Source organism: Ovis canadensis, chromosome 3, assembly GCF_042477335.2.
Source record: "Ovis canadensis isolate MfBH-ARS-UI-01 breed Bighorn chromosome 3, ARS-UI_OviCan_v2, whole genome shotgun sequence".
NCBI lineage: Eukaryota > Metazoa > Chordata > Mammalia > Artiodactyla > Bovidae > Ovis > Ovis canadensis.
Window position 1 is genome coordinate 94,458,024 of NC_091247.1, and position 25,508 is coordinate 94,483,531.

The window sequence follows — 25,508 nt, forward strand, 5'->3', positions numbered from 1 at the left end:
TCTCCATATCTCATTATACTCCACTGTATTGTGCTGGAAAAAGAATATATAATGTCCCTATATAACATTAGAAGTCCTCTGTAAAAGTCACAACACACTTCTGCAATCAGGAGTCAATTTTCCCTTTACGAAAACATTGCTTCTCATCAAGTTCTGCTGACTTACTTTGGCCACTGTAAAGTGACTTCCGCATTTCTTGATAAGCAGGGTTGCCTTAAATTTCATTGCTACCTTGTGATCAGAAATTATGGCGCCTGGCTTACAGTTTACCTCTCCAGACAGTATCATCACCATCATCATCATCCTGGGAATAGGTTATTAGAGAGAGACATTTATCAGCAGGTATCTATCAATCTATATTATGAAGCAAAGAAATCCACAACCAAGAACACTTTTAGGAAATATCATTTCTCTACTTCATTGAAAGAGTTTATGTTCAATATGTACAACATACTTTTAAACTACTGATCAACAGCTTTTTGAAATCCCTATAGTATAAGGTTGCTTATAATAGTATAACTATTATATATATATATATGTATAATAGTATAAGGTTGCTTTGTAGAACAGTTCATGTCTAAAAGGATATTAACCTGTCAGTACTTAAAACTAAAACAAACATGTAGAGGTTACACTTTTTCCCTCAACAATACTTACTGAAGGCCTATTGTACTAGGAATTGTTCTAGAATTAAGGATAAAGTTGTTCACAAAATGGGCCAAATCTCTACCCTCATGAAATCATTTTCTAGTGAAGGGAAAATACATTAAGCAAGATATGTAAGGTACATACTAGAAGATAATGAATTCTTCAGACAAAAATAAAACAAGGAAAAGGATAGAGTTTTTTTTTTTCTTGCAAAATGAAATTTATAAATAATTCTTTTATTATGGGTTTTGTTATAGATACTTTTGTATGCTTCTATCAGAAAAACAACTACTTATGGTCCAATACTTCCAGGAACCACAGGGGATACAGTGTTCTGAGTCAGGCTATTTTATTTTATTTTTTATTAATTTGGTTTTGGTTTGGTGGTAGGGTGGCAGGGGTAGCAGAAGAGTGACATTCCAATCTTAAATAAAAAAGGCCTCCATGTAAAGGTGAATTTTAAATGACTTGAATAAAGAGAGAAAGGAGCAAACACTACAAGTATCTGGAAAAGGGCCTTCTAGGAAGAGTTGATGTCAGGTGCAAAGGCCTTGAGCTGGGCCTGTACCTGACATAGTGGAGACACAACAAGGAGGCTGTCAGAGCCAGAGCGGGTGAGGAGGAAAGCAGAGATGAGGCCAGACGGTCAAGCGGGGGGTGTGTGTGTGCACAAAAATTCTACAGTAGCTTGTAGGTCATTAAAAGGGCTTCCCAAGTGGTGCTAGTGGTAAAAAACCCACCTACCAATGCAGGAGACACAAGAGTTCTTAGGACATAAGAGACATGAGTTCTATTCCTGGGTCAGGAAGATCCCCTGGAGGAGGGCACAGCTGCCCACTTTAGTATTCTTGCCTGGAGAATCCTATTGACAGAGGAGCGTGGTGGGCTACAGTCCATAGGGCTGCCAAGAGTCGAACACCGCTGGAGCGACTTAACATTAAAAGAACTTAGTCATTTACTTAAAGTGAAATGGGAAATCATCGTAAGGTTTTGGACAGAGGACTGATATGATCTGACTTCTGTTTTAATTGTTTTATGCTGGTTATCATATTGAGAATGGTCTGTAGGGGGGCAAAGTCACAATCATGGAGACTAGTTAGGAAGTTACTGCAAGAATACAATGAGAAATAATTACTACTTGAATCATGAGAAAAATGATAGTTCTAAATGGCTGGTTTCTGGATATATTTTGAAGGGAGAGAAAAGACGGTTTCATGACAGACTGGATGTAGGAGGTGAGAAAAAGAAAGGAGTCAAAGATGACTTCAAGATATCTACTCCTACAAGCAAGACCAGAATTGCCATTAACTGAGGTGAAGAACAGGTTCCTTACAGAAGGAACAGGTTTTTTTGAGGGTGCCATGCTAAGTCACTTCAGTCAAGGCTAACTCTTTGTAACCCTATGGACTTAGCCCACCAGGCTCCTCTGTGTGTTGGATTCTCCAGGCAAGAACACTGGAGTGGGTCACCATGCCCTCCTCCAGGAGATCTTCCTGATCCAGGGATCGAACCTGCATCTCTTACTTCTCCTGCATTGGCAGGGGGTTCTTTACAACTAGTGCCACCTGGGAAGCCTGGTTTTATGGGGTGGGGGTGAGGGGAATCAGGAACTTAGTTTTAGGACATTTAAAATTAGGATATAACATATTAAGAGTTTTAAAATTATTATATAAGATGAAGATAGTATATTTCTGGCTTGGAAAATACGACCATATTTATATTTTTAATGCAATAATCACTTTGATTCACAATTCCTCACTGCCTCAATAGGAATTATTTGTAAATTAGAAGTCATTCTAAAAAAAGATATCAACATTGTGAATTTATTTCAGAATTTGGATTGACATTCTGGCCTAATTTTGGAGCTCAGTTAGGGGGGATACATGCATCTCAGAGGGATATAGCAAGGATGAAATGCTGGATGGACTCTAAGGGAGCATTCCCATTGAGAAAAAATGATACCCATCTGGGCACAGAAATACAAAGGCATCGCCAGATACTTGAACCCAGGTGCTCACTAAGGTTGGGGGAATATGACCAAGTGTTTCATCTAAGAAGTCATCTCCTGTCTAGGTAGGCTTTCCTCATGACTCTCACTATAGGAAGTGAAGCTCTTCCTATTTGGGGTCACAGGGACTACCGGTGACGCTCCCTCTCCCTATATTTGGTCTTACCTTGCTCAGGGCTGTGACCTCTGCACTTCATTTAACAGGACTGAATTCAAGTGAAAATGAAGAGCATGGTGTGGCAGGAAAATAATGAATACTATTTATTTAAGGGAGTTTGAGTACAAATATTATCAGAAATTCAATCTAATTCCATTTACTTCTGAAATGGCACAAAACAATATTAAGTCAATGCATTCAGAAAGCAGTTATGAAAGCATAATACCTCATAGGAACTATGCTACCCACTGGAGCAGGGGAAATTTGAGGATAAATAAAAACAGAGATCCTGCCCTTGGTGAACTCAGAATCTAACGGAGAAGGCAGATGATTAAACAAGTAATTACAAAGGAGTTAGTAATGAAGGGACAAACAAAATGTCAGGGACCCAAAGGGGGAACAATTAAATCTGTCTGAGGAGGTTGGGAAGAATCTATAAAGGAGATGACATTTGAGCCAAGCTGTGAAGGAAGGGAAGGAGTTTGTCACTTTATCAAGAGAGCAGTCTGTGACAGGCAGAGGGGGCCTAAAGCTTGTCCTATTAGACAAGAGGTCCTATTAGAGGTTACATGGGGAAAAGACAGGGAAAGGAGACTAGAGAGACAGGCTGGGACCAGACTTGCTTTGCTGGGAGTTTTTCATTTGTTCTCTGGGCAACAGAGCTCTTAGGCTTTATAAGCAAGCAAATGACATAACGATAACTGTATTTTTTAAAAAAATAGTAGGTAGCAGAATGAAAGAAAAGAAATAAGAAATTTTCAATGGTAGCAGCATAAGACAGGTCAAGAGAAGAAGTAACAATAAAATAGTGTCATACTTAACAGAAAGAACCATGAATATAACCACTATCCACTTATTTTCCAAGTCAATCATTACCTCCTCCAATGAATTTAACTGTCTTCTTTCACTATCATTTAATCAATCAGACAGTGAAGGAAAAGAGGTTCACACAGATAGACGTAGGAAGTTGGTATTCCCAAGAAAACACAAGAAAAACCACTTTCTCTCTTTTAATGATTTCTATCAGAGGTTATAAGGGAAGGAAAAATTAAATTAACAGCATCATATGGAACTCTATAATCAAAAAAGATCCAGATGAACAGGATGACTACAATGGTGTGGTCAGTCACCCAGAGCCAGACAGAATTCCAGTAGAACTATTCAAAACCCTAAAGGATGATGCCTTCAAAGTGCTGCATTCAGTATGCCAGCAAATCTGGAAGACCCAGCAGTGGCCACATGACTGGAAAAGGCCAGTCCTCATCCCAGTTCCCAAGAAGGGTGGTGCTAAAGACTGTGCTGACCATCAAACACCTGCACTCCTCTCCCATGCCAGTAAGGTCATGCCTAAAATACTGCACGCTAGGCTTCAGCATTATGCGCACCAAGAACTTCCAGATGTTCAAGCTGAGTTTAGAAAAGGAAGAGGAACCAGAGATCAAATTGCCAACATTCACCGGATCATAGTTGAAGTTAGGGAATTCCAGAAAACCATCTACCTCTGTTGCATCAACTACACCAAACAAAGCCTTTGACTATGTGGATCATAATAAACTGTGGAAAGCTTTTGAAGAGATGGGAATACCAGACCATCTTACCTGAGAAATCTGTATGCAGGTCAAGAAGCCACAGTTAGAACCCTGAATGGAACAACTGGTTGGTTTAAGATTGAGAAAGGAGTACGACAGGGCTGTCTAATGTCACCCTGTTTGTTTAATCTATACGCTGAGCACATCATGAGAAATGACGTATGAGAATCAAGACAGGCATGAGAAACATCAACAACCTCAAATATGCAGATATTTGACATACAAACTCTAACGGGAGAAAGTGAAAGAACTAAAGAGCCTCTTGATGAAGTGAAGGAGGAGAGTGAAAGAGCCGGCTGAAAACCAAATATTAAAAAATCTAAGATCGTGGCATCTGGACCCATTAATTCATAGCAAATAGAGAGGGAAACAGTAGAAGTAGCAACAGATTTCCTCTTTTTGGCCTCTAAAATCACTGCAGATGGTGACTGCAGCCATGAAATCAGAAGACGGCTGCTTTTTGGTAGGGGGCTTATGACAAAACTAGACAGTGTGTTGAAAAGCAGAGACATTACTCTGCCAACAAAGGTCCATATATTCAAGGCTATGGTCTTCCCAGGGGTCACATAGAGCTGTAACAGCTGGACCGTAAAGAAGGTGGAGCCCTGAAGAATTCAGTTCAGTCGCTCTGTCGTGTCCGACTCTTTGCGACCCCATGAACCACAGTACACCAGGCCTCCCTGTCCATCACCAACTCCCGTAGTCCACCCAAACCCATGTCCATCAAGTCGGTGATGCCATCCAGCCATCTCATCCTCTGTCATCCCCTTCTCTTCCTGCCCTCAATCTTTCCAAGCATCAGAGTCTTTTCCAATGAGTCAGCTCTTCACATCAGGTGGCCAAAGTATTGGAGTTTCAGCTTCAGCATCATTCCTTCCAATGAACACCCAGGACTGATCTCCTTTAGGATGGACTGGTTGGATCTCCTTGCAGTCCAAGGGACTCTCAAGAGTCTTCTCCAACACCACAGTTCAAAAGCATCAATTCTTCGGTGCTCAGCTTTCTTCACAGTCCAGCTCTCACATCCATACATGACCACTGGAAAAACCATAGCCTTGACTAGATGGACCTTTGCTGAAGAATTTATGCCTTCTAACTGTGCTGCTGGAGAAGACTCCCGGGAATCCCTTGGACAGCGGGAGATCAAACCAGTCAATCTTAAGGGAAATCAACTCTGAATACTCTCTGGAAGGATTGATAAAGCTGGAACTCCAGTACTTTGTGAACAGCTGACTCATTGGAGAAATCCCTGATGCTGGGGAAGATTAAGGGCAGAAGGAGAAGAGGGTGTCAGAGGATGAGATGGCTGGATGGCATCACCAATGCTATGGACATGAACTTGGGCAACCTTTGGAAGATGGTGAGGGACAGAGAGGCCTGGTGTGCCACAGTCCAAGGGGTTGCAAAGAGTCGGACACGACTGGGTGACTGAACAACAACAACAATGTAACTCTAATCACACTTGGATTTAGACCAGGGAAGCACACACACTACAAATGATTGACAAATGGTTAGCAACATACACTCTAAAAAGAGTGATACACCTTCCCTTCCCTTCCCTTTTAACATACATTCACTTTCAGTGATGTTGCTAATTCATTATTGTTCTCTTATACATAGCTTTGGTGTACCAGTAGCTCCTGAGAACCGCTCTCTTCCCATTGTCTCTCCAAGTCTCTTGTGGCCCCAAGTCACAGAATACCACAGACTATACTAGCAGTAGCTTTTAAAGTAGCCAAAACATTATGACAGAGAACCTGCTACTTGTCTTCACCAGGCCCAAAGCATCAGAACTCTGGGAAGAATTTGATAGGTCTTTTCTGGTTGATGCTTAGCTTAGGTGAATACATGCACTTCAATCTTTATATAAAATCTCTGGAGCATATTGTTTTTTTTTTTAGCATACTCTGGAAAATAGAGAAGTCAAACCTTAGTTTTTCTAGCCAATAGTAAGCTCATTTGCTCTTTTTACAGTAACACTGGCGGTAAGCAATAGTTTGAATATTTTTTATTATTAGCATGGAATTAAATTTCACACACAATTTTAGAGATACCATAAATAGTGAATTTCAAATGCACTGGTCACAGAACACTTTTATAAAACTAAGTAAACAAAATAAAATTAAGAAACAAAATCATCTCCTACTGACCCATTAACCAGAAAGGCAAGAATCCTCACTTCTAAAGGCTCAGCAATATTTCCCTCTTTCAAATGCCTGTAATGCTTGCACAATACTCAATTTGTCAGTCATATGCTACTTTTCAGAAACATTAGGTTTATCTTTCTTACTAGATTGTAATAAGCTAAAAGCTAAATTGGAGATCCATCAAATCAGATTACCAAAAACCTACCACAGGATCGGGCAATGAGAACTGAAAACCAGACAATGGTAAATTCAGGCCCTTACTGATGTTCATGGGCTACTCATTTTTTTAATGTGCGGCAAAAAAGAAAAGACATGGAATAAAAAAATAAGAATACCCCCTTATACCTCTTGTGTTAACCAAACACTTAAAATTTATAATTTATAGACTCAATATTGATGAGGGCGCTGAAAAACTAGTACATGAATACACTACTAGGTGTACTTTAAGTTACTGTTATATGAACCAGCAATATATTTAAAAGCCATAAAAATGCTTTTATAACTCTTGCATAAAGAAATTACCTTAAGGAAAAATTCAGATTCAAAGAAGGCTTTATGTATGAACACATTATAATTTAAATATATAAAAAAAACACTAGTAACAACATAAGTCCAAAACTAATAATGACTAATTAAATGATGATATACTAAAATGAAAAGACGCTTCCTCCTTGGAAGAAAAGCTATGACAGATCTAGACAGTATATTAAAAAGCAAAGACATCACTTTGCCAACCAAGGTCCATATAGTAAAAAATAAGGTTTTTCCAGTCATCACGTACAGATGTGAGAGGTGGAACATAAACAAGGCTGAGTGCTAAAGAACTGATGCTTTTGAATTGTGGTGCTGGAGAAGACTCTTGAGAGTCCCTTGGAGATCAAGGAGATCAAACCAGTCAATCCTAAAGGAAATCAATCCTGAATATTCATTGGAAGGACTGATGCTAAAGCTGAAGCTCCAATACTTTGGCCTCCTGATGGGAAGAGCTGACTCACTGGAAAAGACCCTGATGCTGGGAAAGATTGAGGGCAGGAGAAGGGGGTGACAGAGGTTGGATGGCATCAGTGACTCAATGGACATGGGTTTGAGCAAACTCTGGCAGATGGTGAAGGACAGGGAAGTCTGCCGTCCATGGGGTCATAAAGAGTCAGACACAACTTAGTGACTAAACAACAACAACAAAATTGATATATGTTTCATAATAAAAGCTCTAAGCAAATTAAGAATTAAAAGAAAATTTCTCAACTGATGAGAAGCATAAAAAAAACTTACAGCTATCATTACATTTAACAGTGTGAAATCAAATATTCTCCCACTAAGATCAGGAATAAGCAAGGATATCTGCTCTCAGCACTTCTACATAAGATTGTCCTGGAAGTCCTGGTGCAACTAGTCAAGTCAGAAAGCATCAATTGGAAAGGCAGAAGTAAAACTGTCTTTATTCACAGATGCCATAACTGTCTACCTAGAAAATCCCAAGGAGAAGGCAATGGCACCCCACTCCAGTATTCTTGCCTGGAAAATCCCATGGATGGAGGAGCCTGGTGGGCTACAGTCCATGGGGTCGCTAAGAGTCGGACATGACTGAGCGACTTCACTTTCACTTTTCACTTTTATGCATTGGAAGAGGCAGTGGCAACCCACTCCAGTGTTCTTGCCTGGAGAATCCCAGGGACAGGGGAGCCTGGTGGGCTGCCGTCTATGGGGTCGCACAGAGTCGGACACGACTGAAGTGACTTAGCAGCAGCAGCAGCAGCAGCAGCAGAAAATCCCAAAGATGCATAAAGCACTATTAGATATAATAAGTGAGTTTGAAAATTTTGATATTTAAGATCAACATACAAAAACCAATTGGGTTTCTATATACTAGTAACGAACAATTAAAAATTGACATAAAATCAACAGCATTTAAAATGAACATGAAGTACTTTGATTTATCCTAGCAAAGTATGTGCACATTATCTGAAAAACTACAAAGCACTGATAAAAGAAATCAAAGACATAAATACATGGAGAGACAGGCTATGTACATGGATTAGAAGACTCAATATTGTCAGAATGTCAATTTTCTCCAAAGTGACCTATGAAGTTGGTAAAATCCTAGTCATAATTCCACCAAGAGTTTTTTTAGTAGGAATCGACAAAATGATTCTAGAATATCTATGTAAAGGACCTAGAGTAAATAAACAATTTTGAAAAAGAAAAAATACAGGAGGACATACCACATTACCTCATTTCAAGACAATATAAGAGCAAGATCAAGACAGAGTAAAACAATAGACACACAGATAAACAGAACAAAGTATAGAGTCCAGAAATAGAACAGTACGTCTACGGTCAACTGATTTTTGATAAAGGTTTCAAGGCAAATCAACAAAAAAGTATGCTCTTTTTAATAAAATGCTGCTGGAAAAACTGTACATTCTATATAAAAATATGAACCTTGACCATATTTTACATTATATTGAAAAATTAACTCAGAAAGTGTCAACAGAGATGCAGATGTAAACAAACAAAAACACAAAACAAAACAGAAACCCCAACTGTATACAACAGTCCTAGAGAAAAAACAGATAATCTTTGTGTCTTTGGGTTAGGTAAAAATTTCTTAACAAAGAACTTCATGTTCTACATTATGCATGAGCCATAAAAGAGAAAATTGATGTCACTGTGAACTACATTTTATTAAGGTAAAAATCTCAAACTTTTGAAGAAATACTGTTAAGAAAATTAAAAGCTATGGACTAGGAAAAAAACTTGCCAAACATCTAAGAGAACTGCTAATAAGAATATGCAACAATCTTTTACAACTCAATAATAACTATTTTTAAAACTGGATGAAAGATTTGAACAAATATTTCATAAAAGAAGAAGAAACACAGATGTCAAATAAGTACACAAAATAATGTTCAGCATCAACAGTCATTACATGAATGCAAATAAAACCCACAAGATCCGCTATATATACCTATGAGAATGTTACCAATGAAAAGAAAATCGACACTATCAAATGTCAGCAAGGGTGCACAGCGACTGTAACTCTCAAATATTTTCGGTGAAAATGTAAAATGGTAAAGCAACTTTGAAAACAGTTCGACGGTTCCTTATAAAGTTAAACATATACTTACTATATGACTCAGTAATCCCACTCCTAAGTACTCCAGAGAAATGAAAGCACATGTCCACATAAGAACTTTTACACATATCTTTATTGTAGTTTTTTTTCATAATATTCCCCAAACTGGAAACAATCCAAATATCTACCACCTGGTGAATGAGTAAATAAATAATCCCCATTACAAAATAGTAGTCTGTAATAAAAATGAAGAAACTACTAATATACATAACAATATGAATGAATCTCAAAAGCATCATGCTAAGTGTCAAATGAAATGTATGGGTCTATTTATATGTATTATTCCTTTTAAATGGCAAAACTGTAGCATCAGAGATCAAAACAATCATTGCCAGAAGCTGAGAGTAGAAAGAGGAGACTCACTGCAAAGAGGTATAAAGGAATTTTTTGAGTAATGGCAATATTCTGTATCGTGATTTTGGCGGTAGTTACACAACTGCACAACTTTGTAAAAATTTATAGACCTGTATATCTAAGAAGGATGAATTTTTACTACATGTTAATTATGCCTCAACAAACCAACAAACAAATAAAAGACTGTCATACCAAGCGTTGAAGAGAATGTGGAACAAGCAGAACTCTCATTCACTGCTGACAGGTATGGAAAATGGTACAATCACTTTGGGAAATAGTTTGACCTTAAAAAATTAAAGTCAAACATATACTCCAATAATTCCTCTCCGAGCATTACCCAAGGGAAATAAAAACATGTATCTATGCAAGCACTCGTACATGAATGTTCATCAGCCTTATTTACAATAGTGCAAAACTGGAAACAAAATATTCATAAGAGGTGAAAAATCAAATAAAGTACAATATACCCATATAAAGAATATCATTCATCAATAATAAGGAATGAACTACTGATACATCTACTCCATGGATGAATCTCAAACATGCTGTATGAAATTCTCTTCCTGGAATTTTACATAAATTCTAGAATTGGATGTATCAGTAGTTTATTCTTTTTATTGATGAGAGATATTTCTTTAATATAGGGCATAGCATAATTTATTAACCAGTTATATTTATGAACTAACCTACTGAAAACATTTCTTAGTCCTATAAAAATGAAGATTTTATAGCTTATAAGATTAAAAATGCTCAAGTAAGCACTAAATAAGATATTATAATTACATCACAATATTTGGTAAACGTATAATCAAAGATAGTTGGAAACTACATCTTAGTAAGGTCAAATAATATCACAGCTAGAAATCCAGGTCTTCTTGATTCCAAATTTCTTAACCATTATGCTGTCTTAACAGCCACTATAAGGTTACTGTAATTTGCATGTATAAGAATTTCCTTTTCCTGACGTTTAAGGAGTTGAAACAAAGGGAGACACTAGAATTTTAATAGGCCAAAAAAGAGTTTTCTTTCTCCATACTTAAGAGGTTTGGAAATCTGCTTACATAGCAATTAGAATAGACTCCAAAAAGCTCTCTGCTAACCTACTGGGAACAGATCCCAAATCTTGGATTGATTGGGATCTTGCCTATATAACTAGTCAAGAGCCTGGTTTTCTTTTCCACAAAAGAAAGATATTCTCAGCAAATGTTACCGTGTAAAATACCAAAAGGGAACATCAGAAGCTATACTAGGAAAGTGAGCTGTCCTTACACACCAATACTATTCAGAAGGGCTTCATGCCCAAATTTAACATTTCATATATAATAATCCCTTAGTCACATCTTAAAATGCCTTATCATTTCTCTCTCTCCACATTCTCAATTGGTTATTTTGCTCCTGAAATCAACAAAGACCAAAACAAGAAATAATCCTGGCTAGTCAAGGAGGGACTACTTTACAAGGTGAGCATCCCATTGACATAGCTGTGCGCTTGTGTCTGAAATTCTGCAGCTCCCTGCTTGCTGATAGGTGTCCTACAAAAGGCTCCTTCCGGTGTGGCTGCCTGAGAGTCAGTTGCTCCTGACTGCCCGTTTGCCTCGGTGCGCTCACACTGGCGTGCGTCCCACTGTAGCTGTTTCTTTTACTTGGTTCTTGCTCCATCTTTGCTTGCTTCATTGCACTTGACACTTTAGACAGTCCTTTTGGTTCCCTATCTTTACTGATGTCTGTTTCCCCTTTCATAGTTCATTCTACTTCATTTCTTCACCAAATCCTATTTTCTGAGCTTGCTTACTAAAGGGTTTTAACCTTCAGATCAGGTTCTGGATGTTCCTTTTGTTCCTTGTTCACCGTGGGCCTATGCTTGTAATGGTGGCTCCCAGAGAGCTAATTCTCTTACAGTTATGGGGGCTTCTTTCTTTGCAAAATGAAATATGCCCCAAGTCCCCAAATCTAGCCCTTTGCTGTCACTCTCTGCTGCCCTCCAGCGGCTACCAGTAGGATACACTTGACGACCCCATGGACTGCAGCCCACCAGGCTCTTCTGTCCATGAGATTTTCCAGGCAAGGATAGTGGACTGGGTTGCCATTTCCTTCTCCAGGGGATCTTCCAGACCCAGGGATCGAACCTGGATCTCCTGCACTGTAGGCAGATTCTTCACCGAGTGAACCTCAAGGGAAGCCCTGTTAAAAATTAGTTCCAAGAAACGGCAACCCACTCCAGTATTCTTGCCTGGGAAATTCCATGGATAGCCGAGACTGGTGGGCTGCAGTCCATGGGGTCACAAAGAGTCGGACACAACACAGCAACTGAGCACGCACGCACTGGCTCTACTGCCCTTTGGCCTGTGCGCGTCCTCTAATAGGACACTAGACAGTGCAGTTAATGCAGATGAGCTTTGTGTTGGGAGCTCATCAGGCTTCAGCTCAGCCAGCACTACCTACAACAGCCTCTGATTCCACTGTTACTCCCAGGAAATTCACTGGTGATGACTTTCCTGTCCTTTCTCTTGAGGATATTATTATCTAAGAAATTCACAAATTCCAGGCTTATGCATATGCATATCCACACTGTGTTGGAGGTAAGGGAGAAATCTGAGTTTCTGAGGCTTGGCTTGCTGAGAAAGTAGAGAGTGGTGCAGCACCTCAGGTCAGCCTAGTAGCTAGTCTCACAGACTGCCTAGGTCTTTTATGATTTAGCATGAGGATCACAAATGTCTATGAGCCAACATAGAAATAACCAGGTGGCTTACTATGCTACACTTATTCGCTCTTCACATAAGAGTTGAAAGGGAATGAAACTAGCCTCTGAACTGACATATTTCATTATGGGGCTATCTGGAGTGATGCTGGCACCATGCTCATGTTAAAAGTTACAGAGATTTTACTGGACCAAAGGAGTAGGAGGATTGTCACAGACTATAGACTCTCTCTTCTGGAAAGGCTATTCTATACTTGGGTAGAACCTCTAGCTGGCAGATCTCTCTGCCTCCAGTTTAAAGTAGGAAGTAGTGGACAACTCTTGACCAGCTTTAGATTAGATGAGCCATCTAACCCAGGGCTATACCAATATGAGTTGCCAGTAACAATGGAAAATGTTAGCCTGGCCAGCTTGTAAATCAAAGGCCAAGTCCAATGTATTATTTGTGGGAAAATACATCAAAAGCCTGGTGTTTTATCTCCTGCTTCCCAAAAGATTGTCCACAGCTCCTCTAACTGAGGGTTCTTCATCCATTGCTTATTTCCACGTATCTGCCATTAATATCCTATTATTAATGATTCAGCATTTCCGACACGCAAACTATCTACAGGAGGAGGCCCTTAAAGAAGCTAAGAGGCCTCTCCACCAAGCACAACTGTGCAAAGAGTTTCTGTTGCCTAAATTTTTGCTAAGTGGATATGCCTCCTCTCAGAGGAAAAGCAAAGCCCCTGGCAAATACACAGTGGAGCTCATTAACCCTTCCATCTGCCCTTCAAGGACCCCAACTACTCTTTACTTCAAAAAAATCATTGAGGAGTCTCCCTCTTCTGAGACTACCATGTTCTCAATGAGGTGAGGATCAACCAGTAATATTTGTTCCCTCTCCTCTGACTCCTGACCTCCTGAAATGATTCCATGAGACTTTAAGAAATTAGACCTCTGAATTGCTAATATGATCTCCATAGAGAGAGGTTAATAAATAGAAAATAGTTTTCCTAGCATGCTATAATGTTATCTGGCCCATTAAATATCTGGGTCTTTTCCTAGCTCTTAAGTGATTCCTTAAATGACTTTCTATTACCAAAGAGTTGTACTCTACTTGGATATTATCCCATAAAACCCTAGTCTAGAAAAAATGGGTTCTGTGTTAAATCAGAAATGAGCCCTAAGACAGAATTTCTGAGCTCACCTCCTCCCCAATTAAGAGGCTGGTCTAGGTGAGACAAAGTCTCAACAGTTCTAGAATAAATTCTCCAACCAACCAAAAACATTCAGTAAATCCTAGAATGTATGACATATTACTGGCAATTCCTTCTGTAAATCTTCCGTGACAGCTCTAGTTAATATTGTCCTGAGCAAGGTAAGGAGATATATCTGGTTTGCAAAAGCTGCAGCCACATTGCAGTAGCTGAAGACCTTATTCACCTGTGCCCCATCCGTGTGTATGCTGATCTAGCGTTGACTTATCTGAGGTCAAAAGTCTAGCTCAGTAGAGTCTATTCTTGGAAATATTCCCATTTCTTTCTTTCTTTCTTTTTTTTTTTAACAGAACTAGACCCAAAAGGGCTTCCCTGGTGGCTCAGCTGGTAAAGAATCTGCCTGCAATGTGGGAGACCTGGGTTCTATCCATGGGTTGGAAAGATTCCCTGGAGAAGAGAATGGCTACCCATTCCAATATTCTGGCCTAGAGAATTCCATGGACTGTATAGTCCATGGGGTCACAAAGAGTTGGACATGACTAAGTGACTTTCACTTATTTACACTTAGAGACCCAAAAGTGTTAGCGTTCTCCTACTTCAGAATAGGAAGTATTTGCTGTCAGAAACTCCTTTAAGGTTAGATGTATCACTGTGAGGGTTATAAGCACCTGTCAAAACAACTTGGGCAAAAGAATTTTGTCAATACAATTAGAAAAACCAAAGGACTACTTTTTGAAGTATTTCAAGTTAACCATCTTATTTATGCCAGGCTGCCAATCATACCTACATACTCTTTTGTGAAAGCCTGCTTATCAATATCGGAGAAGGCAATGGCACCCCACTCCAGTACTCTTTCCTGGAAAATCCCATGGACAGAGGAGCCTGGTAGGCTGCAGTCCATGGGGTCGCGAAGAGTCAGACGCGACTGAGCGACGTCACTTTCACTTTTCACCTTCATGCGTTGGAGAAGAACATGGCAACCCACTCCAGTGTTCTTGCCTGGAGAATCCCAGGGTTGGGGGAGCCTGGTGGGCTGCCGTCTATGGGGTCGCACAAAGTCAGACACGACTGAAGTGACTTAGCAGAAGCAGCTTATCAATATGCAGCAGACTTCACCTTGTCCTGGAGATCTTTACAGAAAATTCTGCAGCTGTCCCTAAAACTGACCAATATAGCATCAATACCAAAAATAGATTATCTAGACAAAATGGCATTCTCTCAAAGCACCAGGGACACATGAAGAGAGATTTTGGGAAGGGCAGAATATTAAAAAGGCCTATTTTACCAGCATGGGCAAACTATACCAGAATATAAGCTCCACAAGGGCAGGGACCATATTTTATTCATTATCCTATACCCACTATACCACTATACCCACTATAACAGTGCTAGGCATATGTTGAATGAATGAATGAATAAATACTTTCTGATTAGGGAGGTCTATATTAACATTCAAGTGCTTGCCATGCTTATGTCAAGACATGGACTATAGCCTGAAGGAACTTTTAGTAGCTCTGTATCAGCAGAGATTTGTGAAGGTGTTCCAATATATTATTAATACTACAATCTCTTCTAATCAGCAATGACATCTACCTACATTGTTGTTCAGTCACTCAGTCGTGTCCAACTCTTTGTGACCCCCATGGACTGCAGCAAGCCAGGCTTCCCTGTCCTTCACTATCTCCCTGAGTTTACTCAAACTCATGTCCATTAAATTGATGATGCCATCCAACCATCTTATCCTCCATTGTCCCCTTCTCCTCCAGCCCTCAATCTTCCCCAGCATCAGGGTCTTTTCCGATGAGTCAGCTCTTCACATCTGGTAGCCAAAGTATTGGAGCGTTAGCTTCAGCATCAGTCCTTCCAGTGAATATTCAGGGTTGATTTCCTTTAGAATTTACTAAATTTAGGGTATACTGCTTTGATCTCCCTACTGTCCAAGGGATAGGTTACATATGCTATCATATTGGTTGTACACATAATCTTTTCCTAGATAATTCAATTAATCTCTTAAACCATTCCTTCCAACCCCACCATTCACATCATTTATAGAAATGACATCTTCCAATTTCATGGGTTATCAAACTGTTTGATTAATAACTCTGGTATAGATGACTCCCAGTTTTATAGGTCATTATTAAATATCCACAAACTATTTCCAACTATTTGAGCACCTGGAGAGCATTTCTACCGACAACATTACTGATCCACACACTTCAATACTAGAGGGTTAATACACCACGGTCTCTACTTTCCATCAAGAATATCCTTTCATAATAACTTTCCCCTACTATCTACACCCACACCTCCCTTCTTTACCATCACTTACTGACAACTGCTCAGTAAATACAGGGGAAAATGACAGGCTACCACCCCTCCTTATTAAGTAGCACATGTGGGAGATGGCTTTCTTTCAGTTTAATACTGGAAGAAATGATCAGTGACGAAGACTGATCCTTGAGGCCTTTCCTGCCTCCCCCCAGCCTAGCCTCCTGTGTAATCACCTACTTAGGGGTTGTTTAGTCTGGTTAGGGTGAAATAATATAAAATAAATTCTATTAAGTATCATTTTGATATATGCTATATTAGACAAAAGCACTTTTTTGATATAAATAGATATTCAACTGAGGCTAAAATATAAGTGATTATTAAGCAAAGTTAGGATTTTTTTCCATAGGAGCCAACAGCAGTCAAGCAAAGGGAACATATTCCTCTTAATGGGAATACTGTTCATTGAACTTGGGGGTAGGCCAAAAAAGACAGAAAGTAAATTTAATAAAAAGACAAAATTTTATTGAACAGGATCAAGATAGGAGAGGAAATAAAAGCGGCAGTTCTACATAGTAAGATTCTTGAGTGGTTCTCAGGGTTCCCTACCTGATGTTGGCTAACTTATTGATTTTGCCTATGTATCTCTAACAGGTATAATACCAGAATTTGTTCAATATCTCCAAAGAAATTTACAATTGTTTCTCTTAGGTCCTATAGTTGTTTTTAAGGCATGTTAAGTGCCTGCAATGGAAATGCACTGTGTTTACTTTAGACAGAAGGTTTAGAAATTGGAGAATAACTGGCCTAGAGGGAATGTCACCAACTCAATCTAAAAAAAGCCACAGATAACTTGGGATGGCTTTGCTGTTTAAGAGTCGTTGCCAACAAGCTCCATTCAGGAGATCTGATGCAATGTCACAACCTAATTCATTCAGCTTTATAAAACTTAAGTATATTGGAAGCAAATAACTGTTGATGCCATAGAACAGAAAATAATGTGACACTGCTAAAGAACACATTCAAGCCTTTGCCTATTGGTCAGAAATGGAAGGTGAACAGCTAAAAATAAATAAATAATGTAATAATTATCAGGGGGATTTAAGGAATGGAATAACAGAAATGTGAAATGTTTCAGGGCAGCTTGTAATAAACAGCATTTGATGAGGAGATACAGAACGTAAAAAAAGAGGTCTAAGAAGAAGCTGAGAAGTAAAAGCAAAGAATAAAGAAGAGAAACTAAGAAAATGGTATTTAAAGAGATGAGCTTAATACTTAAAGGCAGAAAGACAGTTAGATCCTGGTTAACAACAAACACAGAGACACATACACACACACGCACATAAACATGCACAGATTTTTCCAAACAATACTTCAATCCAGCTTTTCTCAATGTAACTCTCCTCTTGGTTTAACTCTCCACCTTCACCATGAAAAATTTTATACTGCCAAGGCCTACAAAGACCTCTCTACTTCACGGCCCTTTTTTGTACTTAGGGATTTAATTTTGCTCCTGATTTGCATTGTTTATTTTGCATCATTATATAACAGTCATATTCCAACTAGACTGTAAGTTGGAATCTATTTCCCTATTCCTTGAATTTGGGCTGGCCCTATCTGTGACCAGCTCTAGCCAACAGAATGCCGAAGAAGTACTATTTCAAGTGTAGGCCTCAAGAAGTTTTCTCATTTCCTCTTGCTTTCCCGGAACCCTGCCAGGATGCCATGTGAAGAAGCCTGGCTTGGGCTGTTGGTTAGAGAGAAATCACAAAGAGCAGAGAAGACTCAGCTTAGCTAAGGCATCCTAGATCAGGCAGTCTGCAGCCACTCTAGTAGCTCATCTCAAAGTCTGATGAGCTCAGCTGAATCTATCCAGTCTGTAGAAACTTGAGCTAAATAAATGATGCCCATTTTAAGCCAATATGTTGTGGGGTGATCTGTCATGCAGCAAAAGCTGTTGAAATAACTGAAACATACACAATGGTTTTAGCCTTCCAATGAAATACTTACTCATAGTGTGCCTTATATTAGAATCAAGTATTTGCTGTTCACCTCTTTGCTATTAGAGCATATTATATCCATTGTGTATTCCCACAACACCTAAGTTGTAATTTGTTCATAGTAGGCACTCAGAGTTTGATAGACTGAAATGAAAATCAACTAAAGTTCAAATTCTGGTGTTCATTGGCATTATTTACTTAGAGTTTAACAACAGAAGAAAATACCAACCATAGTACTGTTTGAGAATCAAATAACTACTGAGGATCTGACAGTGGCCTTGTGTTGCTACTCTCAATTATGAATCATTAAGGGACAGCAACTATTAGTACCTAGAATATAAATGCTACTTCAAGACAGTTAATAAGTGAGCCCTTAAGCTGACCGTCTCAATATTTAGGATTAATCCAAATTTTGGATTTTAATAGAAATAGCACACATTTGATATATGGATGTGAAATTGTACTGCAATCCTACTTTCATGAGCTTGGGAATACAGAAAATATAAAGTGCAAAAGGAGAAGATTTTGATTTGCACTAATCCCCATTAACAGCTGGTTTTCTAAATCCAGAAACCTGACAAATGACTTATGTGTGTAAATATGCTTTAATTCTGAAGTGCTTTACAAATGTAAAATATCATGAAATCCTGTGTATTCAGAATGTCATTTCACTTTTTTCCTTAAGAAGTAGAAAAATCAGAGTAGACAGGATGGCTCAGAAAGGATAAATCGTTTTGCTATCCACATCTAATTTGCTTCCTAATAAAATTCTGTGGCTTTCAAATGACACTCTGCTATTATAGTCTGTACAGAGACGATTTCATCAAATATTCTATGTTTTGAATATTTTCAAAATTATCATTCAGTTGATAGTCTGAAACACTCTAAAGCAAAAGGACATGAAAAACATGATCAGCATGAATATATTCATAAACCAGTGAGCAAAACAAACTCAATGACAGTAAAAGAACATCCTTGCTGCACTTAACGGGCACAAATCCCCCTTTTCCATGGGTGCATATATGTATCCTATAACATGTTTAACTTTAATTTCTTTCTTTAACCTCAGCCATTTCTGATCAATACTGTTATCTTTGACTTACAAGGAACATACATAATGGTCAAATCAAATAGTAAGGTGGGTAACTGAGTCAAGACATTAAAGGTTTAGACAGGCTAAATAAATAATTAAATGACTAATTATTAAATAATGATTTAATGATTAAAATCTGGTTTGTTAAAAAAATGTCTTAAAAGGAAAACACTGTCCAAAGAGAGTGAAACCTTCAGCTGTGGTGCATAAAATCAACTACATAAGAACTAGATATATAATGGGTAGCAATGTTATGTGTGAAAAAGATCCAATCACTAGCAGATGGAAGCTCCGTATATCAGGATACATTTACATGATTTTTAAGATCAGCACCCAGTGTAGCCCCCAAATTCTGTAACTCTATTTTAGGATTCCAAAGAGTAGAGGCAAAAGGACATATATTAAAGGACACCTAATCACGTCTTATTTGAAAACATACTTCCAGGCTTTCTATTTATAATCTGAACATCTCTTAATGGTTCATAAGCTGCTCCCTTTAAAAACAATGCTCATTTTACTTAATTTATGAGAATGACTAAGATGAACTACAAAGAGATATGCATTTTCACCATGGGATGGGGAAAGATTATTTTTGTCACACTGATTTAACCTACCTGAAGTTAATCTGCTAATAATGAGCTAGAGAAGTTTTTCATATGATCTAAGAAGAATTTAAGCTGCCTTAATAGAGACAGACATAAATAGAAATTAAGTGATAGATTCAATGGAAAGAGGCATACTCTTTCATGATTCAGTGAGTTTTAGAGATTTTTCTACTACTAAAAATTTCATGCAAGGAACTCTGAGAATAAAAATGTAATAGAAAATAGGAACTTAAGCATAAACAGCAGTGCTCACTGAGAACTCACAAGTAGTTCAGCATTCATCCCGGCTCAGATCCACCTTATTTTGGCTGGGCTTTCTAACTTACTCCTGTAGTTAACATTTTCTGCGAACACTAGTTACTTTCCATAGGGAACAAAACCACAAACTTGAGAGAATGACCACACTTCCTTTTCATGAACAGTGAGAAGAAAAAATTTTTTCCTTGGATGTGTTTTTCCAGTGAATTCAATTTCTGCTTTCCAAGAAAAGCCAATTGGCTCAGAAGTCTCTGAGAAGGAACAGTGCGGGGATAGTCAAACAGATACCATACCGCAAAACTCCAAAGCAAAATCCCAACCTTTCAGCCTTAACATCAGTCAAGGGGTTAAAACCTGAACACCTCAGTTGAGTTGTTGAATCCACAGGTAGAAGGTCTAAAGGGATACTCAGCTCCATTCGGGACCATGCTGAGAAAGCCTTTATGTTTAAGAGAACCCCCACCTCAACTCCTAAATATTAAGTTGACACACGTTTCTGGGACGCGGCCTGAATCTGCAAACTTTGGCGGGTCTATAGAGACACAATTTTCTGTTTTCTGCTTAACAGGGCTTTCCAGAATTGTCATCAGATGACAGATTACACCACCCATCCACAAGGATTCAGGGGTAGCTCAGGCCATCTATTATGGGTTAAAAGCTGTTTTAGCATGAATCGAGTCACAGTGGTAAGGAGACTACCAATACAAGGGGTCCTACAGCTTTAAGAAATACCCTGGGCATCTAAAAGTTCTCAGAATGCAAACTTTGTCAGCTCTGAAAACAAGAGGCACTGCATCATTATGGCAGGAGAAACAAAGCCAGCACCCTTTTAAAAACAGACCAAAAAAAAGATTGTTTTAATAGGAGAGAAGCATCAGTCATTGATTCTTACTTCATTCACACTTTCTATCCAACCCCATCCATCTTCAGAGTGAAGAGATGACAAAGCCCAGTTAACCCTCTCCCTCTTTCGGCCCCCACCCATACTGCTCCTCTGTACCAAATCCACCAAGACCCACCAACCCACCCTTTTCAATCTGCAAGCAACAGCTCTATAGAATGACTCTGTCTGATGGGCTTGCAAACCTCAGGTATACCTAAGTACCAGCTTTCATCACACTACTTTAGTAGGGTTACCTGCCAGGGTGTCATGACTGGTCAGGGCACTTACTAATCACCTGAAATGACCACTCAGTCACTCATGGCTGACCACATTCTACAAAGGTGGGGATGAGAAGACTTAAGGGAACAGAAAAAAAAGTCAACAAACCAAACCAACAATCCAGAATGTAAAATATTTCATTTTTATTAACTGTTACTGCCCTCACTATCTGCAAACAGAAGTTCTCTAAGCAGGCAGTCTGCATCAGTGCACCTGCTTAGCATCAGTTTGCCGAGTTATCTTTTCTGCTGTGTCTGCAAAAGGCAACTATAGCACAATGGGTCACATCACTTGAGGGTCACTTGAGTCCCGCTACATTCTGGGGCCCTCCTTCCACCTCCTCCCTTTCGTTCCATCCACAAAACCTTTAACTCCACCATAGCTAAGGATCCCAGATAGCTAAATAAAAGAGGTGGCCTCAAACACAGGGAAAAGCCCTTAGGTCTCCAGTGTGAATCGCCAATGCCAATGCCCCTCCCCTCTTCTTTTCCTTAAGACCTGATGGTCTTCAGTCACACATCTTAAAAGAAAAACAAAAAACAAAAACACAAAGACTTACTTGTCTCAAGTCGATGAAGGCCAACTGCAGCGTGTCCTCCTGGAACCCAGGCACCGGGCCGGATCTGGCAAACTCTGTGGGAAAGAAAAGAGGATAAAAAGCGCCTTTAACTAACCATGGACAGGGAGATTGGCAGACGGATGACAGGGAAGACAAGAGAGGCTGGGGGAGAGGAGGACCAAGCTTCTAAGGAGTCATGTCTCTCTCCCTTCAGCTTCTTTGTTCGCCCTTCAAAATTCGTGTCATCAAAACACCATTAATTCCAGCATCCTGACAGCAAGGAAACTGTACTAATTCGACCTGAAATTTATTCCCATGAGCCGCGCTGGGCTTCAGAGTATTTGTTTTGTGAATGGACAAACAACTTGCAAAGGAGGAGGGAGTGGGGGAGAGAAAAAAGTTTTTCCTCTCAACACAATAAAATCTTCAGCTGTGAAACTCTTTTCAGTTCCGAAAGCTATTTATATTTTAGATCGCTGAAGGAATTTTCTAATTTCATGCCTGTCACCTCATTCCCCAAGCATTTATCAAAAAATATTCCCTGCCACATCATTAATTATTCCCTCACTGATTATTTGTATTATCTCATGAGTGCATTATTGCCAACCCACACACAGACACACAACCACACAAACCAGCAGCAGAGGCTGCCCCAATCTAGTGCTTGGCTCTTCAGTAGAGGAGTATTTCACATATGAAAAGACCCATCTAAACAAATATCACTGCAAAAACTTAGGAAATTTTTATATATGTCCATCCTCCTAGGGTATTCTTTGTTCTTGACTTCTGCTTCTATTTCACTCTTAAAAATTATTTTTCTCTTCCTGTACTCCAATTGAGTCTTAGGTCAAAGAGACACACGGATGCTATTTGCAATTTACAATAGTGCCTTGGGTACATGCTTAGTTTACGACTCTGGCTTCTACATCATTAAGAAGAAGGTAACTGCACAGGACTATAGGGAAATATACTAGTTAACAGTTAAGAATGTCAAGTTTTATTGTCCCTCCGCCCTGCTTATTATGAAATCGAAAGGTCTTGTTTAAGCCCCTATATACAGACAAAACAGACACATAGAAAATTCAAAAGTTGTACAGTTACTATCCCTTGAATTCTATCTGTGAAGTTAAACAAAGCAAGATAAACATCTAACATCAATCTACTATTTACCTCAAAAACAACTCAAATATCTGCTCAAAACCAATATGAAAAGGGATGTTTTCCTTTTGATTTAATTTTTTTCCAGGAATGAATTTAAGAAACTACATGAAGTTGGTATCATATTTTCTTTTGAAATTAAATAAAATCTACCAATATATTTGCATATATGTCTGAAAAATTCCTCCAAACAACTAGTAACTGGATAGCTTCAAATGATGATTTATGAACAATGACAGGTATTCCTGTTCTTTAAAAATATTTTCCATCTAGGAAATGTCTAATGGGTTTTCATAAATTCCTTGCCCTACTTTAAAAAATATTGTTAACAAGTTAAGTTGCAGGGAATATAAAAGCACTACATGAAATAAAATTTAAACCAATTTATTAAACTAATTATATAGAGCACAAATGTGAAATTAAAAAAACATTCTTATCCTGGAGTTTTCACAAAATAGTCTTATTTTAGAGATTTCAAATAAAGATAACTCAAATGGAAGGAGATAAACCATATAGAGTGACAGCTTACTAAGTTTCTATTTACTTTGGGAAGAACATTTATATGGCATTTATAAATTAATTCTATCACATGTATAGCCCAAATAATTAAAGTTTTAAAAGGGTAAAGTTCTAAAACTGTACAAATACATGATGAGAGCCATATTAATAAAAGCTTAAATAATCCATCCTTCATATCTTTCAATAGCAATCATCTGTGATAACCTTGTATATAACAGCTGCTCAATCACATGTACAACTTTCTCATACTGTGCTCCTATAGAAAGCAGCTCTTTGAGTCATAGCCACAGGCACTCTTTTTGACAGCCTAGATGGTCAGACGGTCAGCTTAAATAAGCTTCCTATGTCTGACGATTTCATCCAAGGTTGGTGGGTCACCACTGTCACTCCCATATGACATACGCCTTACGCTGCATCACCTGAAGCACTGACACCTCCTCTGTCAGTAGGAAGCCTGCAAGTCAAGGTGCAGCAGCTGTCAAGGTGTTCTGCTGACCCACACATGTTCAGTTCAACAGGACTGCCCGGTGATACATGGGTTCAGTGCTTGAGAGCTGGCTACACATTGCTGAATCTCGTGATTGGGCATGCTCCCTGGGGCTGACAGGATGCTGAAACCACTCAGGTATCTGGATCTAATACATATTTAGTCAGTCACACTTTATAGATCTCATTTTATGACACACTCAATTTTCCAGGTTCCCAGAGGACACAGTGGCCTTTTAGATTTGATTTTAATTTTATAAATCAGAGAATGACAATTGCATCAGGTGCAACAAAGTGAAGAGATTAATTATTTAATATAGAAATATTACACATTATATATTCAACTTCATATTTATATTTTCTCATTATTTTATAAATGCAGTTCTTATCCTCTCGTGTAGACAGTAAAATTCTTAGGGGTAAGGACCAGAACACAGAAGACAGCAAAGTGTTCAAAATAGTAGATGTCCAACAAATACCTATACTTTACTTTACAGAAATAACAAGGTCAATTAATTACACATATTCTTTACTGCCAATGAAACTCTTTGGATTGCAATAGTAAGGCATCCTTAACATGAGTATCAATAAGTAGGTTTTAAGAATATACGAGCTTCCTAAAATTAGGTGCACAATGATTGAGGGGATGGACTCTGGGGTTTTAAAAATCAGAGTTTGAGTTCTACTTACTAGCTCTATGGATATATGCAAACTACTTAATCTCCTAAAAGGTTCAATATCTTTATTTCAAAAATGAGGGTGGCAGTGTATTCCTTATACTGCTGCTATGAAATATTTAATTAGCCACAGCACAGGAATTTTCACTCATATTATTTCAGAAAATCAATAAATATATTAAGCAGCTCTCCTATAATTTTGTGACCCAATATTTCCTTTAAAACAGGACTGTTCCTGTAGAATCAATTTTTTATGTATATGAAAAATGTTAATAGCATAAGAAAGTGTGAATATTTTTTTGTGTGAATATTTTTAGATTAAAATTTGTATTTATCTTCAACTATATAAAATATAATAACAGTAAAATACATGACAGTAAGCATTCATTTCATAATGTTAACTGAGGCTGTTAAAGACAGAAAGATTACAAGGGATTTTATTCTCCTTTACATTTTATAAACTTTAAAAATGAGTACAGGCCACTTTTATAATCAGAGAAAGGAAGTAGAAGAACACATACATCCCCAAATTATTCAGTGCTATTTTCTCTAGTAACAAGAGCTATAACCTGTTCAAGATTAAGCATTACAGGCAATTGGGATTGATTTGCACACCCATATTCTCAGAGGCTGCTTAATAGAGAGGAGAACAACTACATATGGGAGGGGTACAAGAAGCCCCCAGTCCACTGAAACATATACAAATTGACTCTGAACACACAGAAGCTTTCCCTTATAATCACCAATAAAAAGGAGTACACGCCTGCACTAGTGGCCAAGTAGAACA

At 38.5% G+C, this 25,508-nt stretch overlaps 1 protein-coding gene across 2 annotated transcripts in view; it reads right to left on the reverse strand.

Moving 5' to 3' along the window:
• EXOC6B (exocyst complex component 6B) overlaps window positions 1-25,508 on the reverse strand; it is a 726,749-nt gene that overhangs the window by 153,350 nt on the left and 547,891 nt on the right. For both annotated transcript variants that reach the window (XM_069583682.1, XM_069583683.1), the window contains exon 20: window positions 21,882-21,955. In XM_069583682.1, coding sequence (XP_069439783.1) covers window positions 21,882-21,955 — 74 coding nt within the window. The remainder of the gene's footprint in view (window positions 1-21,881; window positions 21,956-25,508) is intronic.